At 55.2% G+C, this 18,056-nt stretch overlaps 1 protein-coding gene across 1 annotated transcript; it reads left to right on the plus strand.

The window, feature by feature from the left end:
• Nucleotides 1–2,913: 2,913 nt before the first annotated feature.
• Nucleotides 2,914–12,723, plus strand: PDLIM2 (PDZ and LIM domain 2). The gene is made up of 8 exons (XM_049769484.1): nt 2,914–3,006; nt 3,504–3,655; nt 5,286–5,355; nt 5,444–5,568; nt 5,716–5,785; nt 9,803–9,900; nt 10,027–10,154; nt 12,569–12,723. The coding sequence occupies exons 1-8, from the start codon at nt 2,914–2,916 to the stop codon at nt 12,640–12,642; spliced, it is 810 nt and encodes a 269-aa protein (XP_049625441.1). The 3' UTR covers nt 12,643–12,723.
• The last annotated feature ends 5,333 nt before the right edge of the window (nt 12,724–18,056 follow it).

Below are 18,056 nucleotides of genomic sequence, written 5' to 3' on the forward strand. Positions count from 1 at the left end.
CAGGATAGCTGAGCTGGCCCCACATTGGGCCCCTTGTGTTCTGGCAACTGTCTTTAGGGACACTGAAGGGGAGAGAGACAGTGCCTCCTGCTGATAGGATGGAGGTAGAGGCCTGTGCAAGAGCTGTCTGTCACATTCCTTGTACCTGGGTGTGGCAGCTAACAATAGCAGGAAGGACAGGGTCTAGGTATCTGCCGCTGCTCTGGTCCAGAACTCGCTTGGTGGGAGTGGCCATTCCACAGTGCCCACTGGTCTGCTCCTCTCCATTCCAGCACCTCCTGTTTGCTCCCAGGTGTCCACTTAGAACCCCACGAATGTTGGAACCAAGCCTGCCTCTTCCTGGGGCAGAAACCAAACCATACCGCTGAGCAAACTCACCAGCTCCTTGGGCCTGACCTAGTGTGAGGGGAAATGAAGGGAGAATGGGGTATTGGGTTGCCCAGGATCATAGAACCAGAGGGCGCAGTGCCACAGACTTAAGTGCATTGACCTTGGAGAGGGGAGGGTAGCAGCCTGCCCAGGCCTAGGGCTCTGAGTAGGGAAGGCCTAACACTCACATGGAGCTGTCCTGGGATCAGCAGTCTACCATGAGATATATGGGTACACACCCGCTGCCCCCCACATGTGTTCCTGGAGAGAAAGCAAAAGGCAAGTTCACAAAGCAGATGGGAGAGCAGTGAGGTAAGGTCCCTTCAAGCATCCTGAATGCTCACTAGCTCCAGGCGCTGTGCCAGGCTCTGGGAATGGTGCTGTGGAGCCAACCAGCCAGACCTGGCCCCATAGGATGAACTAGGAATCATTCTCATTTTTTAATTATTTGGGATATTTTGGGGGGAAACACACCTGTCAGTGCTCAGGCTTACTCTACCTCCAGCTCAGGAATCATTCCTGGCAGTCTCAGGGGATCGATAGCAAACCCAAGTTGGCTGGTGAAAGACAAGATCCCTTTCTCTACTATGGCCCACACCCCTTATTTACTGTAGACACTGGGATTGCAGGCTTGGAAGAACTCTCCAGACTCCACAATCTGAGAGGCAGGAGTTGTGGCTGGGGTGAGCTGAGGCTGTGCGTGTTCGGCTCCTTCCCAGGGCTCCTGAGCGAATCGGGAAGTTAGAGCAGGTGTGTCCCACAAGCAGGCGGTGATTCGCGAGTGGGAAAGCAGCAACCACACCCGGGCCCGAGGAGCACGAGCCTTGAGCCTTGCAGAGGGTGGGAAGGTGTGAGTCACACCTGAGGCAGGTACAGCTGTGTGCTTGCTTACAGGTGTGCTTACCTTAAAGCCGCTGCCTGCTTGCTAGCCCTGCCAAGCCGAGAGCTGGGTGCGCCCTGAGCTTCTGGGTGAGGTATCAGGTACCAGGTGGGGTTCTGGGTCACACCGGGTGCTCTCAGCTGTCTCGGCTGGCAGAGAGAGAGCTGGGCGCATAGACAATGGTGGGTGTCAGCCCTGCTAAGGCCCCTGGTGAGGTAGCAGGGGTGGGGAGGGCAGCCAGGAAAGGGCAAGGTGTCAGCCCCGAAGGGTGAAAGGGACTGGCACCGCCTCTCCTCAGCCTGGGCCGGGTAGTGGTCTGCACAGGGCCACGCTGCGGGCCCACTGGAGATTGTCTACGTCGTGGGGTCCGGGGGTGCCCAGAACCCTTGACGGCAATCGGGGGTGGGACTCGAGAAGCCCTCTAGAGGGCTCCAGGGAGCATCCCGGTCCCCTGCGGAGCGCGCGGGCCAGGTGGCCCGGCCGAGCAGGGCGGCGCGGAGGAGGCGGCTTCCCCGGGCCGGGGCGGCGGCGGGGGCGGCCCTGGGATCACATGGGCGGAGGCAGGTCCCGGAGCCCCAGGCGGGCTCTCCCCAGAGCCGTGTAGACGGCGGCGGGAGCGGCGGCGTGTCTCGACCGCCCCCTTCCCATCCCCTCCGTGCGCGGTGCCGGCCGGGTGACAGGTGAGCGCATCAGCGCGGGGCGGGATGCCCTCGCGGCTCTGGGGCGCCCGGACCTTCGCCGCACCAGCTCTGGGCGCTCCGTCGCGGGTGCTCGCAACCCGAGTCCGAGGCACTTTGGCCTCGAACTGGAAGGCAAAGGAGCTGGGCGAGCCGGGCGTACGGGCTGGTCACCTCCAGTGGCCGAGGCTCAAAGGTCTGCTGCGTCTGGACCGAGGCCGGGGCACGGTGCTGGGGCGTGCCCCCAGACAGGCTGGCAAGGCCTTGAGGCATCTCTGGACCTCCCCAGGGGCTGCCCCAGCGTGGGTACTGGGCAGGGTGATGGCGCGGCTGCTTCCTGCTCGGGTTGGCCCCTGCTCCAGCACTAGAGGTGCAGGAAGTCCTTGACCAGTGGAGGAGCTCGGGGTGCGATGGGCAGGCTCTGCTAGCCAGCGCCCATGGGTGCTCATCTGGGCAGAGGAGCTGCCTCACCAGGGTTCTGGGAGGGCAGCAGAGCTCAGGGAGGTAGAAGGCTAGTCCTCTCAACGAGCCGCCAGAAAGCTCAGCTGTCCCCAGCCCTGCCCTTTCTTGCTGTCACCATGTTTCCAGGCCCTGCCCTCCCCCAGGGTGGGGAGGAAGTTCTGAGCACAAGCACCTTGTGGGTTTTAGGGACAGGAAGCAGAGTGAATAGGGTTTAGCCCTGCTGGTGGAGGAAGGGGAGCAGACGCCGGCGAACCCCTTCTCCATCCAGCCAGCTTGGGCCCACTGGCATCCCAGCCGCTGCTCCCTGGACCCCTTTGTCTAAGACCTCAAGGGTGCTCAGAGTCATAACTGCCTAGAGGGAAGTGAAACTGGGTGAGGGAGGCATTCAGTCACTTCCTCCACCCTCCCCGGGAGACCCGTTGCCCTACCTTCTGCCTTTCTCTTGCCCCCCCCCCCCCCCCCCCCCCGACAGCTTATCTTGTGGCCCTGGGGCAGACACGGCCTCCTCCTTTGTCCTACTCAGGTATGGCGAAGACAGTGGACTTGGTGGGCCCGGCGCCCTGGGGCTTCCGGATCTCAGGGGGCAGAGATTTCCACACCCCCATCGTGGTGACCAAGGTAAGGGGTCTCCAGGGTTACACCTGACTCCGGAAAATCTCTGGAGCAGGGTTGGAGGACATGAAAGGGAGCCGGGTCTCAATGGTCCACAGTCAGCAGCCAACACTTGTGGGCAGCCATTTTGGTGGTGTCTAGAGCACAAGCCCCACAGGTGATGTCTGTGAGCTTTGACCCAGGCCAGAGAGGGCCAGGTGCAGGCTGCTGCCTGCATGGAGAGATTGCTATCCAGCAGCATTTCTGAGCACAGCTCCTGAATTCTGTCATTACATGTTCTCAAGAAGGCCACTGTGAGAATGCCAGTGTTGAGGGATGGAGGGGAATACTGATTGGCTGCACCCTTGCTGTGTGGGATGAAGGATGAGTTGCATAGAAGGGATGCTTAGGAGACACACAGCCAGTCTGGTTCAAACCCTCTGTCTTTTTTCTGGGTGGAAGGGCTCCCTCCCTGGGGTCAGCTCTCTCTAGTGGCTACTCTAGTGGCTCCTTGTTCCTTCCAGGTGACCGAGAGGGGGAAGGCTGAGGCTGCTGACCTCCGGCCTGGCGACATCATCATGGCCATTAATGGCGTGAGCACAGGGACCATGCTTCATGCTGAAGCCCAGAGCAAGATCCGCCAGAGCCCTTCACCCTTGCGGCTGCAGTTGGACCGGTAATCACACCCTAGCTGGCTGTCTTGCTTCTCCCCTGCCAGCCCACCATGTGGCCACTTTTCTCTCCATAATGCCAGTTTGGCATTTGCCAGGCTTTCAGCCCAGCTGTGAGCTGGTCTTGGGCACTAGGCCCAGGGCAGGTGGGCAGAGAGATGTCCCTGTGCCCTACCCAGCTGGGCGTGCAGCTGCAGGCAGGCCGGGCTGGCATGGGCTACCTGGATGCCCGGGTTTGACTGGTTTCCGTGTGTGTGTGTGTGTGTGTGTGTGTGTGTGTGTATGTGGGACACAGGGTGTGAGCTGGCGTGCACTGAAGAGGAAAGGTGTGCCCTAGGCTGAGTTCTCAGCCCCTAGAGGGCATGACCTTTGGTCTCAGTGGAGGACCGTTTGGGACTCTCTCCCCATAATGCCCCCTTTCCTCCCCTTTACACTCACTTGGTTTTCAATGTGGATGCCAGGGTTGGGAGAACAGGTACTCAGGTGGGACCCTAGTGAGTCATGGCAGGAAATCTGGGACACCCTCCAGCCAGGAGAACCCTCCAGACTGGCCTTGTACCCGTCAGAGCCTGCAATCACCTGGCACTGCCCTGCCACCAGGCTCTCTAGCGGGCCCTGGTTCACTCCCGCACCTATCTGCCCCCTTTCCTCCTCCTCTGGTTCTGCCTCCCATGGTGCTCTAGCAGCTGTGGGGCCCTTCGTGGGCTCTTTAGTGCCTCTTAGGCCTCGAGTGTTTGCTGGAGGAGGAGGACAGGGTGGGACCTTGTGGCATCTGGGAGTGGAACCGTCCACAAGAGGCTGTGGCGGGTGGGGAGCTATGACTCTGTCCTACTCCCTCTTGGCAGGACCAGTCTGGCAGTGGCTCCTTTGGAAGGTCTGGGCTCCCTGCCTCTCCTCCATCCAGCCCCTTCCTGTCACTGTCACCACCCCAGGGCCAAGGGCAGGAAGCAATGGTCTGGGCTGGAGCCAGAGCCCAGCTCCCTCCCCTGACCTCGCACCCTTGCCTTGGGACTGGCCTTCTATGTGGTGGCCAAAGTTTCTGCTGATTTCTAGAAATTGCCAGACATCCAGGCAGTGCCAGAGGCTGAGACTCTGTGCCCAGCCTCAGTCAGCTCTCAGCCCCTCATACCGGGGAACCTTAGGAGGAGGGTAGGCAAGACCCTCTCCTTGGTTCCCGGGGCTTGTCAGGGGAGCTGGGCTTGCATGTTAGTCAGTCCTGTGGCTGCTGAGTTAAGCAGAGAGAAGTCTGAGCAAGGCAAAGCTCACAGCAGGCCTGGAGGGACCAGCCAGCATCCCAGCTAGCAACAGTGCAGGCACCTGGCCAGCTGTTGTCTGGGGCTCTGGGCAGCATCTCTCTGGGAAGCTTCTTCTCTTATCTGGGCTTCAGTTTCTCCATGGGTGAAAGATGAGGGGAAATGTGTGTGTGTGTGGGGGGGGGTATTTATATGAAATCAACCATCTTCCTGAATAGGCTGAGGGCAACACCAGAAACTCTTTCAACATAAAGTGGACAATTGAACCTTTCGCTGGAATGAGGCCTTTCTACTTTTGGATGTGTGGCTGGCGGGGCTGGTTTTTGAATTGGGCAAAGCCAACAGGCGCCATGACCCTCCCATTCTGCTTCCTCCCCTACAGGTCCCGAGCTGCCTCTCCAGGGTGTACCAATGGAGATGGTTCCATGGAGGCGAGGGCAACTCGTTTCCAGGTAGGATGGTGTGTTCTGTGCTCTGTGAGGGCCCATGGGCAGGATGCTGGGCACAACAGCTCTGTTCCTCTGACTCCTGTACCCACAGGGCTCTGCGAGGACCCACACCGGCAGCCAATCCTCCCTGAACTCCTCCTGCTCCAGCCTGACCCCCCACAGCCCCCGCGCTGGCAGCCCGAACCTGCTGCCTGGAGAAGCAGCGATTGGGCGCAGGTAAGTGTAGATGCACGGCTCACCAGGTCTGTGCTGGGCCCCTGGACATTTCAGTAACTGCAGGGGAGGGCAGAGAGCACCTGTGTTTCTCTGTAGGTGCAGCAGGGTGGGTCCCAGCACACACCTCATCCACTCCCCTTATTGCAGTTTCCAGAGCCTGGCACACACTGCAGGGCCCCCGGCTGCCTCCTCTGAGGGCTGCCCCAGAAGTCGCCAGGTAAGGCTCCCCGGTGGCTCCTACTCTACTCCCATTCTAGTGGGTGCCAGGGAGTGCCTGTGGGCAGCACTTATGGGGTGCCATGTCTGTGTCCCCAGCCCTCCTCCCCATGGCGCCCCCTCCCTGCCAGCGGCCTTCCTCCCACGTGTTTCTCTTGGGCCTGGCTGACATAGTTGTGCTGCTGTTGTTGGGATGATTCCCTCTGGCTCTGGCGGCATCTCCTGAGTACATTCCTCCCCTTGCCTGCCCCCAGCTCCAGTGTCTGTCCCTTCCTTCCTCTCTGACTCAGCGCACACAGGCCTGGGGGCTGCACAAGGGCACCGCTCACACTGACCCTTATCTCTGCCCTCCCCCCACCCCCTTCCCAGGGGCAGCCACTATTCACTAGCAGGCTGTCACTGCTTCTCCTCTAGCACTGGGTAGGGTGCTGGCCAGGCCACCAAAAGCCCTGAGCCACAGCTGCTGAGGGCAGTATTTCTCCGTGTTTGGGGTGAAGGGGATAAGGCTCAGCTGCTGAAGACTTACCTCTGGGTTGACTCTGCATTCCAGAAAGGCTGCTTGGGTGGGGTGGGGGTGGGGGGTTCTGGAAACTGGGGCTCTGGAGAGGGAAGGAACAAGAGCCTCTGTAGTGCAGGATCCCTGGGTGGGTCTGTTGGCAACCAGACTATGGGGGCATAGATGTCTTAGACGAGTTCCCAGCCTTTTAAGAATTTTAACTTGTATTTGTGGAGATAAAGCAAACATGCAAAAATGGTTTTGGAACAATTAAGTGCTAAGCAGTGTGGTCTTGATTATGAGAGCAGTGGCATTCTGGGAGGAAGAGCGAGTGTGGGCTGGGGTGGCCTGGGGAGGTTTCAGCAGGAATTTGCTGGACATCAGAGGCTGGGTACGATTTGGATCTGAGAGCAATGAGCCAAGAGCTGACCCAGTAAAGGCACAACAAGCCCTAGTGGGCTTGAACGGGGGTGGGTGGGTGGGGGAAAACCATGAGGGAAGGGGCAGGCCCAAGAACAAGAGGGAATAAGCTGGAGGGGTGGTGGGCGCCTACTTCTCTGGCTTCTGGCCTTTGTCATTCCTCCATCAGGCAGGAGAGAGGAGGTGCCAAGGGAGCAGATTGTGTGTTCACAGATTGGACTTCCTGAGGATGGGGGGGGGCACTGGCCTGTGCCTTGAAGAACTCTTGAAGAACTATCAGTCTCTGTGCTTTGGGAGATCTGAGGATGCCCTCAATTCATGCACTGTAGTGAGGCCCCAGGGTTGGCCCTCTTCTGCTGTGGACCTGCACAGATGCCCTCCCTACACCCCTCCAGCCAGTTCCCACCTGCTTAGTGTCTCGCCCTCCACTACAAGCCTATCCCTGTGGCTGAGCTTTGGACAATATTTACCTAGAAGCACCCTGGTGTCAGGCACTGTCCAGGCCCTGGAGACACATCTGTGGGAAAGCAGAGATGCTCCTAATGCAAGGAGGTCGACAGCCTGGTCTCCCCGAGTGTGCTGTGGTCACGTGGCGTGTCCTGGTCCCCACATGGGCTATGGTCACATGGTGTGTCCTGGTCCCCAAGTGTGCTGTGGTCACATGACGTGTCCTAGTCTCCCTATTCTCTGTGTTTATGTGGCATGTCCTGGTCTGTGTGCTCCATGGTCACATAGCATGTCCTGGTTTCCATGTGTGCTGTGGTCACATGGTATTCCAGGTCTCTGTGCACTGTGATCACATGTGGGTGTTAGAGCTCCCACAGCTCCTTCCTGGGGGTCACTGGGTGCTTCCATGCATCATTCATATCCCAGCCCCAATGTGGTACTCTTGTGATGTTTGGGGATTGTACACTTGGTGATGGTGCCAGGTGGCAATATCCCTGGGTGGGAGACAGGGATGTGTGAGGCACGCTAGGGAGCGAATGGACAGCCTCAGACCTCTGAGGTAGGCAGGCGCTCCAGCTCTGAGGTGCATGCACAGCTTCACTTCTGTACCTTAAGGGCTCTGAGAAGTTTCACGAGAAAGTAATACATTGAATTTTGGTGCCAGAGAAACAGCACAGCAACCTTGCATGTGGCTGACCTGTGTTCCATCCACAGCATTCCATATAGTCCTCTGAGCCTGCCAGGAGTAATTTCTTTTCTTTTTTTGTTTTTGTTTTGGTTTTTGGGCCACACCCGGCGGTGCTCAGGGGTTACTCCTGGCTGTCTGCTCAGAAATAGCTCCTGGCAGGCACGGGGGACCATATGGGACACCGGGATTTGAACCAACCACCTTAGGTCCTGGATTGGCTGCTTGCAAGGCAAACACCGCTGTGCTATCCCAGGAGTAATTTCTGAATGCAGAGTAGGAGTAACCCTTGAGCACCGCCACATATTCCCTTCCCACCCCCCCCAAAAAAGGAGAGAAAAAAATACATTGAATTTTATTAATTTCCTTAATCTGAGTGCAAAATTTTCCTCAGCATCTCCCTTCCCTGGCTCCATTCCTTGAGAGGAAGTCACTAGTTTGTGTTCTAAGTAACTGTTGACATCAGATGCCCTGGAAGATTAAGGACCGACTTCTACCCTCCCCCCCCCCCCAAGCCTATTATCACTGACAATATCCCTAGGCTTCCAGAACACACTCTGGGAGGTATTGGCATAGCTGAACCCTTAGCAAGCAGGTTTTCTGGTTTCGGAAGTCCAGGTCGCTTCTATGACTGGTGGGTATTGGGGCCTCTTCTCAGGGTAAAGAACAGGGCATGTTCTCTTGGGGGGGGGGGCAGTAGCAGAGGTGAGTGTTTATGAGGCCCCACACCCCCTAGGTCCTGAGCTGGTGAAGATGGGTCAGGACACAGCATAGTGCCAGCCCTGGTGGCACCTCCTGGAATGTGGCTGCTGGTCCCTTTGCATGGGCAGACCTTTGGGGCAGAACTTCACATGGGGTTGCCCTAGAATGTGGCCTGGAGGGAAAGCTGCCAAGTCCCCCTCTCCCTAGGTCCCTTAGCACATGGCTTGGACAGCACCCGGACATGGTTCCTTCCCAGAGAACCTGCTCACGGGTCCTCAGCTAACTGTAGTAGCATCAGTGGGCACTCAGGTTTCAGGCCTATGCTCTCACCTGCCTCCCACTGCCTGGTGAACTTGGGCTCCAAGACCAGGCTGGCAGATGCAGATAAGGGCCCCTGTCTTAAACTTTCCAAGTTTCTGCCTTTTGGGAGTGCATCACACCAGGGGTTGCTCATTGCTCTGTGCTCAGGGGCATTCCTGGAAGTAATTGGGGAACCATGTAGGATGCAGGGGATCAAACCTGAGTTGACTGTATGCAAGGCAAACACCCTACCCTCTGTGCTATCTCTTCAGCTCCTTAACTTTCTGCTTTTACTGTAAAAATCCTGCCTTATTTCTTTTCTTCATTTTATCTCATCATTAGTGGAGACCAAATTGGAGACAATTTGGTCTTCCATGAGTCTCTGGAAGAGCCATCTGTAAATCACCCCCTTCCCTTGGCTGCCTCAGGCTTTGGGCAAAGTGCAGGGAAGGAGGTGTAGCGGGAGGTTGGAACAACAGTGAGACTGAAGGCATGATCTGTTGGAGCCAGAGTAAGAATGTTAAGTAGAGATTTGCCCATGACGGGGTGCTGCTGCTGGGGAGCAGGGCCCCAGAGTATGGGAGCAGATTGGATTGCCCCCAGTGGGGCACATTGTTCAGTGGGGGTAGGGGGAAAGCTTTGTCCCAGGCTTGTCCATTTCCTCAAAGACGAGGTCAGTTTACTCCTCTCCGCAGTTTCTGTGGGGTCATAGCCAAGAACAGACCAGGCTGCTGGATGCAAGCCCGAGCTGTGGTCTCCAGGAGCAGTGCCTGCGCCTGTGATCTCTTCAGTCAGACCTTGCCTGTCCCCTCTGGTCCCAATACCCTTGCGCTGAAGCCCGGCAGGCAGGGCGGATGACAGCTGAGAGCCCTCTGGCGTCAGACTTGGGGAAGAGCTGCACTTGGTGACCAGGGCGGATTCTGGCTTGAGGCTGGCCTGACTCCTCCTCTCTGTGCCTCTCCCTGCAGGCTGGCCTGGGCCGCGCTGGAGACTCGGCTGTGCTGGTATTACCACCCCAGTCCCGGTCCCCCAGGCTCAGGTACTGGACCCTGGAGGGCAGGCGGGGGTTCTGGGAGGGAGATATTGGCCTCTGGGACAGGGAGGGTCCACACCAGTCCCAGAATTCATCCTCCCTAACTGCTGCTCTCTGCTGCTACCCTACTTGCTGCCCCCCTAACTGCCTCTGCCTCAGCGTGGACCTTCTGGAAGAGGACTCTGAAGTCTTCAAGATGCTACAGGAGAACAGAGAGGGGCGAGGGGCCCCCCGGCAGTCCAGTTCCTTTCGACTTCTGCAGGAAGCTCTGGAGGCTGAGGAGAAAGGTGAGAGGAGGGAGTCAGACACCACTGTGGCTTCCAGGGCTATATTTTAATTTTAATTTTAGTTATTTATAACTGTTGGATTTGGATTTGAGGACACCTGGTGGCGCTCAAGGGTTATCCTGGCTCTGCACTCAGGATCACAGCTGGCTATACTCTGGGGACCACATAGGGTGCTGAGATTGAACCTGGGTCAGCTGTATGCAAAGCAAGCGTCCTACCCTTTGTGCTGTCCCTCTGGCCTAATGGAGTGATATGCTTCAAACTTTTTAAACATGCTTTGGAATGCTTTTAAACATGGCTTTTTTTGTTTTGTTTTGGGCCACACCCGGTGACACTCAGGGGTTATTCCTGGCTATGCACTCAGAAATCGCTCCTGTCTAGGGGGACTATATGGGACGCAGGGAGACCAACCGCAGTCCATCCTAGGCTAGCGTGGGCAAGGCAGATGCCTAATTCTTGTGCCACCGCTCTGGCCCCTAAATATGGCATTTCTGAAGTGCCCTCACAGAGGTTGCAAGTCCAGCACCACAGTAGGTTAAAGTCTGGGAGCTGGAGATATAGCACAGTGGGCAGGGAACCTTACATGCTGCTCACCTGGGTTTGATTCCCAGTACTCCATATGGTCCCCCAAGTCCCACCGGAGTGATCCATAAGCACAGAGCCAGGAAGCCTAGAGCAACACCAGATGTGGCCAGAAAACCAGTGAAGTCAGTCATAAGGAAAGGAACAGATACAGAATGATCTTATCCAGTGAGGGAGCAACAAAGATTTCAAAGGCAATAAAGGGGGAACCAGTACACACAATTGAGTTGGTAAGGGAAGGTATTGAAATGGGTATTGGGTCTTTGGGGGAGGGAGGGAGTGAGGGAGGGCATGTTAGAATAATTTGCATAAGAACCCACAATTAACAGTTAAAAAGTTAAAACAAATGGAGAGAGAGAGTGAGAGAGAGAAAGAGAGAGAGAGAGAGAGAAATATTAAGGTCTGGGGATGTGGATGCACCCAAAAGGAAAATGCCAGGGACCAGACAAAGGCAGATAGTAGAACCTGTGGGGTCTGGAGCTTGAAGGAAGGCTTCCTGGAAGAAGAAGAAATTGGCTTTGACCTGAAAAGAATCTCAAGACTCTAACAAAGATCCCTTTTAAGGTGGCAGGGAGTATTGTGGCTTTTGAGGATGAGTCCTGGCAGGTGCAAGGATGAGAGGTGCCCTTTTGGCAGGCGGTATAGGAGATGTTGGGTTGAATGGTAGGAGAGACTGTTAGTGGGGTAGTCATGTTCAGGGCAATGGTTGGTGTTGGTGTTGGTGAGAGAGAGGCCAGAGACATGTTTGAAAGGTGCTTCTGGCTTGCTAAGGCAGCAGGATTAGATTCAAACAAATTTGCCCCCAAACCAAGATATCTGCAGAGAGGTGGTGGGGTGAGGACAGAGGGGGCCACAGCCTCTAGCATCCTCTCCGCAATCTCAGGATTCCCGAGGCTCTCCAAGAGCACAGCATCTGGCCCCAGAAATGAATAAGACACTGCAGGGTGCAGCTGGGGGATCTAAGGCATCTGTTTATCCCCACCCCCAGGTGGCACGCCTGCCTTCCTGCCCAGCTCACTGACCCCCCCATCCTCCCTGCCTGCTCCCCGAGCTCTGGCCACCCCACCCAGGCTCCACACATGTGAGAAGTGTGGTACCAGCATTGCGTGAGTACATGGTCCTGTAATGGGAATGCGGGTTGCTTCAGGAGGCTTAGCAGAGAGCTGCCAGCCAGGGATTGGTGTGTACTATGGGGACTTTGCTGATGTGCCAGCTCCTGGAGGGCCCACCTGGCTCAGTGCTGAGGGCAGTGTTGGGATCAGTCCCTGCTTTCACACCAGCTCTGTCACTCACCTGGGAGCTACCTTCTAGGACAAGCCCTCCCCCCACCCGCCCACCCCCCATGTGCTGAGTGCTGTCCCTCTGCCAGGCAATCAGTCTCCAGAGCAGGATAAATGATGCTATGGGCTCTGGAAACTAAAGGCCTTTCCCAACCCCACGGTCCAAGTCTATTTTTTCTGCTCCAGATGTGGAAGTCAGAGATGTATCCTCCAATCTCACTTACCGAAATAAAACCGTCATTTCTGGGGCCACCAGAGTGAAGTTGAGGGATATCTATAAGAGCATGGGCCAGGCCCATGGATTCCCCAGTCAAAAATCTCTGGGCCCAGAAGTTGTCCCAGGGCTCAGTCTTGGTCTTGAGACGAATGAACTGGACTCAGGATAGATGTGCTGCTAGGTGGGGCAAACCCTGAACCCCAACTCCCCCCTACCATGTTGGGTTTGTGGTAGAGAGGAGGCTCCTGAGGCAAGCAGGGTTTGAGATATCTAGGGTTTGGGTAGCTGCACTGAGACCCAGAATCTTGCTAATGGTGCCCTGCTCTGCTTTCCAGGACCCAGGCTGTGCGTATCCAGGAGGGCCGGTTCCGCCACCCCAGCTGCTATACCTGCACCGACTGCGGCCTGAACCTGAAGATGCGGGGCCACTTCTGGGTGGGTGATGAGCTGTACTGTGAGAAGCATGCCCGCCAGCGCTACGTGGCGCCAGCCCCTCCAGTTCCCAGACCTGAGCCTGCCAGTAGCCTGTAGGCAGGATGAGGCGAGGGTGGTGAGGAGGAGAGAGGATGAATGCAACCAGGACAATGAACTTTTCAGGCCTCAATGAGGTGGTCCCATATCCTGGGAGGGACAGGACTGCTCCAAGTGTGGGGTCCTGGGAGCTCCAGGGCTGGAGACAAGATATCAAGAAACAGTGTTTGTAAAGTTTTCAATTTAGGCACTTGTATATGTGTAGCAAATAAAGTAGATGCTACAGTCCTTTCTCCTCTCCTCCCTCTCCCAGTTCCTCCCCAGAGCTTTTACTGACACTGCACTGATGGGACTTCCTTTTAGGCCCATGTCATGCTCTCCTGGATCCTGGCTAGAGATACCCTTTGAGCTAAACTGGTGCTCAGAGGAAGGGGTCTGGAGATGGCAGCACAAAGACAGCATGTTCCTGGCACCCGGTTTATCAGGCCTGCCTGGGTAAGCCAGGCTTTGGCAGCTGCTGGGCTGGCAGGGTGGATCCTTCGCTCTGCTTGGTAGCAATATTGCCAGGTTGGACTTAGGAGCACCCATTATGAAGGGTCTCTGCCACCTTGGTCCAGTGTCCAAGAGCACCCCATCCATTGTGGCTAAGTAGGTCCTGCATGGCTTCATTTTTGGTTGATTTGTAGCAAACGCAAGGCTGAACTCCTGCTAGGCACCCTCACCCTAGGGGGGCTGTCTCTGCCCTGCTTTGGGTCCAAGTTATCCACCACCCAAGTCCTAATCTTGGGGACATTTTGGAAAGTTGCAGGGGTACTTCAGACTCAATCTGAGCCCAGTCTAAGGCCTAGCCTCAGGCGTAGGCACCACCCTCACTATTGTTTGATTTTTGTTCCATGCCGGGCCATATTCAGTAGTTACTTCTAGTTCTACACTCAGGGATCATTCCTGGCAATGCTTGGGTGCTGGGGATTGAAGCCAGGTCAGCTATGTGCAAGTCAAGTATCTTACCTGCTGTAGTATTTCTTATAAGGGCTCCCATTCTTATTTTTACAGGAAAGAACAAAGTTTTTTTCAATTGGTCCAGTCCAGCAATTCTGTGGTCTCACACAGATTGGGAAGGAATCCTGGTGTAGACTATTGTCTGTTTAGTCATCTGTTGGTATAACTTCCACCTTGATGTAGTTAATCTTTTTTTTTTTTTTTTTTTTTTTTTTTTTGGTTTTTGGGCCACACCCGGTGACGCTCAGGGGTCCTGGCTATGCGCTCAGAAGTCGCTCCTGGCTTGGGGGACCATATGGGACGCCGGGGGATCGAACCGCGGTCCGTCTCCTAGGCTAGCGCAGGTAAGGCAGGCACCTTACCTCGAGCGCCACCGCCCGGCCCCTGATGTAGTTAATCTTACTTTGCCATGACACCTGCCTTGATTTTCATAGAAAAGAGGAATGTAGGGGCCAGAGCGGTAGAACTAGAGGTAAGGCATCTGCCTTGCAAGCATTAGCCTAGGACAGATCGCGGCTTGATCTCCCATATGGTTCCCCAAGTCAGGGGCAATTTTGAGCGCATAGCCAGGAGTAACCTCTGAGTGTCCTGGGTATGCCCTCCCCGCCCCTCCTTTCAAAAAAAAGAAGGTATGAGCTGGGGAGATGATACATTGAGTAGGGCACTTGCCTTGCATGTGGCTGGAAAAAGTAATCCCTGACCTGAGAACCATTGGGTATAATCTAAAAAATAAAGCAGACGAAAAAGCAAGTTTTTCTGGGACTCCAGACTAGTCAAGGCCTGAAGTCCAAGGTCCCTTAGAGATGGACTTTTTTTTTTTTTTTTTTTTTTTTTTTAAGGGATAGACTTCTTGACGCCACCTAGTGTCTGAAGTGGCCCATGGCCAGGAGAATGTTCTAAAAAGGGCCACTCATTCTCAATCCTGGTCAAGCCGGATGATAGCATATTGGTAGGGAATGTGACTTGGACACAGCCTACCCAGGACAGACCCTGGTTCCATTCCTGGCATCCCATATGGTCCCCCGAGCCTGCCAGGAGCGATTTCTGAGTGAAGAGCCAGGAGTAACCCTTGAGTACTGCTGGATGTGTGACCCCTCCAAAAAACCCACCACCACCAACAACAAAAATCCTGGTCAGTCGGTGGAGAAAACTTAAAGTGGGAGCATTTTTTTGGGGGGGGCCACACCTATTGATGCTCAGGGGTTATTCCTGCCTAAGCACTCAGAAATCGCTCCTGGCTTGGGACCACATGGGACACTGGGAGATCAAACCGAAGTCTGTCCTAGGCTAGTGCTTCCAAGGCAGACACCTTACCTCTAAAGCCACCGCTCTGGCCCTGGGAGCATTTTTCTTGCTTTCCTGAACCACAACCAAATGTGTGGGACTGAGTCAGCATAATTGTAATCATGATCTGTAACAATGCTAAAACCCAACATAGAGTGTCCTATGAACTTGGAACACATCTGTACAGAATAGGAAGGGTTGGGTGGGTTCAGCAGAGAAATGCAGGGTGTTTTGGTTTTGGGCCACTCCTGGATCTGCCCTCAGAAATCAGAAATCACACCTGGAAGACTCAGGGACCATATGAGATGCTGAGGATTGAACCCGGGTTTGTCCTGGGTCGACCGCATGCAATGCAAATGCCCTACTGTTGTGCTATTACTCTGGCCCTGAGAACTGTTTTTGAATTCTATCTTGAGGTACTGGGGACACTAAAACCATTGAATATGGACAGTGGGTATGTATGTGTCCAGATCTCACCTGTAACAAACCAGCACTGTTAAAAATGGGGAACATATAAGCCAGCATGCCGGGAGTTGCTGACAGCTGGATGTGTTTAAGTGCAGCTCTACCTCTCCAGCGGTTGTCCAGGTCTCTGAGGATTTTAGTTCTAGAACTCTCTGCAGTCATACTTTATTATTTTAGGTTATTAGGCAAAGCTGTTTGCCAGTGGAGAAGACTGGGTGTAGTCTCAAGCCCCCCCCAAACCGGTAGTGAGTGCCCATCTGGATGTGATTGGGAGGGGATGAACAGATAACCCAGTTATGCAACTGGCATTTACCCAACAGAGTTGTCTTTTCCTTTTTTGAGGAAATGGTTTTAGAAATGACAGATTTGAGTTACAAGTGACCATCTAACATCTTTCCTTTCTGTTACAAATGAGAAAGCCTTGACCTGAGAGAGATAATAATACAGCAGGTAGGGCATTTCATTTGCCTTGAACACAGCCAAACCAAGTTTGATCCCTAGCAACCCCGATGGTCCCCTAAAGCCACCAGGAGTGATCCTTGAGCAGCACCAGTGTGACCCCAACACCAAAACGAAATAAAAATGAGTTTCTTTCCGAGTTACACACAGCTTGGTAAATCTGTAGCAGGAATACCTCTAAGTGCTTTAAGGTTAATGCTCATGTTATGTGTATTATTTTGGCTTTTGGACCTCACCTGATTTTACAAAAAAGCTTCTTCCAGCTCAGGACTCCAGGGGTCATTCCTGGTGCTACTTGGGGGATCATATGGTGCCAAGAATTGTACCTGGGGTCTCCCCAGGCAAAATCTGCCCTTAGCCTGCTGACCTCTCCAGCCCTAGCCTTGGATTTCTGAAGTAGCTTGAGAAAGGCTGTTTTGTGGAGAGACAAAGAAATTCAGGTCACAGGTATACAGGTGAGGCTGCTAGCTGGTAAGGAAAGAGAAGGGTCAGGATAAGAAGCAGGGGATAGGGACCTGAGTGCAGGATGTCTGGCATACCTGGGGTGCTGTTCCCTTCAGTCAAAGGCAGCTTCCCTCCCAGGCCACTGGACAGTCACCATGGTCCCTATCCCCTTCAGCCTGGCAGAGCTATCCCTAGGTCTTTAATTTCCTCCCACAGGGTCCAATCAGCCCTGAAGCTTGCAGGAAATGCACTTCTAGAAGCGGAGGTGGAAACGAGGGCCAGAAGGGTGAATCTGCTCAGTGTTAAGCCTTAGGCAATGGTCAGGGAGCAGTGTAGCCCCTACAAGGCCTCAAACACTCCTCCATTCACCGAGGCATTCCCAGGTGAAGGCCAGGTGTCTGGGTGGTCACACTCGTCCACAAAGCCTCCTTGGTTGGAGAGGGCCCAGTTGAAGAGGGTACATGGTTCTCCCAGACCACCCTGAAGCCCAGACAACTCTGCAGGGGTGAAGGGAATCTGTGCTGAGACGGTTCTTTGGAGTCCACACAAAGCCTTGTGCTGAGACACTGCATTCCTGCTGGCCCTGTTTCCGGTTCCACATGCATTCCTGCAGCAGTCACCAGGAGACCGCATGGAATCCGCCCCACATTCTCTAAATTCAGGCCGAGAGCTGGTCTGGCGCAGGTTCCTTCCCTTGGCCTCCCCACCCTCCCTGGGAGGAAGCCTCGGGCTGGCTGCCTCCTTAGGCCTCCAGTCCGCTGCAGGGGGGGCTGGGGCAGCCGGCCAGACCGCCCCACATCCTGTCGGACTTGCACCAGGCCAGCTTTCTGGGTTCCCGCGTGGGAAGAGGCTGGGGAGGCGGAAGACCGGTCTTGAAGGGACAAGCCCCAGGTCACAAGAGGGCAGGAAGGGACACCTGAAAATCCAGATGTGATGCCTCATCGCTTAGAAACGGAGTCAGTGGCTCTGTGGCAGCCCTACCCGGGGTCCGAGGCCTGGTGGGAAGTGCCTTGAGCACCCCCAAGATCCATCCTCGTCGGCGGCTCCCAGTAGCCCCTCCACCCCGCCTGGGCCCGCCCAATCCGCTCAGGTGCAAGTTTGCACGTCCGCAGCAGCTCCATTATTATGGTTCTGGTCGTCGTCGGGCCCGCAGCGGGAATTCCGGAACCCCTATCCCAGGAGGAGGAGGAGGAGGAGGAGGAGCTGAGATTTTTTTTTTTTTTGAAAGTTTCACTACGAATATTTTATGGGCAATTTCCCAATGAAAGGACCCGAGGGCCCGGAGAGATAGCACAGCGGCGTTTGCCTTGCAAGCAGCCGATCCAGGACCAAAGGCGGTTGGTTCGAATCCCGGTGTCCCATATGGTCCCCCGTGCCTGCCAGGAGCTATTTCTGAGCAGACAGCCAGGAGTAACCCCTGAGCACCGCCGGGTGTGGCCCAAAACAAACAAACAAACAAACAAACAAACAAAAAAGGACCCGAGACATCTTCAAGAACAGCAGAAACAATTTTGGAGATCATTATCCTGAGACTTAAAAAGAAAGTCTCTTAAACATGTATTGAATCACCGTGCATTACGAAGTGACTTCATTCAAGATGTTCAAGGCGTAGAATGTCCTAACACCAGGTCAGCGCCCGCGTCCACTCCCCTCCGCCAACGCGCCAGATTCCCTCCCGCCCCCAGCCGGCCCCAGCGCCAG

The sequence above is a fragment of the Suncus etruscus genome, chromosome 3, assembly GCF_024139225.1.
Source record: "Suncus etruscus isolate mSunEtr1 chromosome 3, mSunEtr1.pri.cur, whole genome shotgun sequence".
NCBI lineage: Eukaryota > Metazoa > Chordata > Mammalia > Eulipotyphla > Soricidae > Suncus > Suncus etruscus.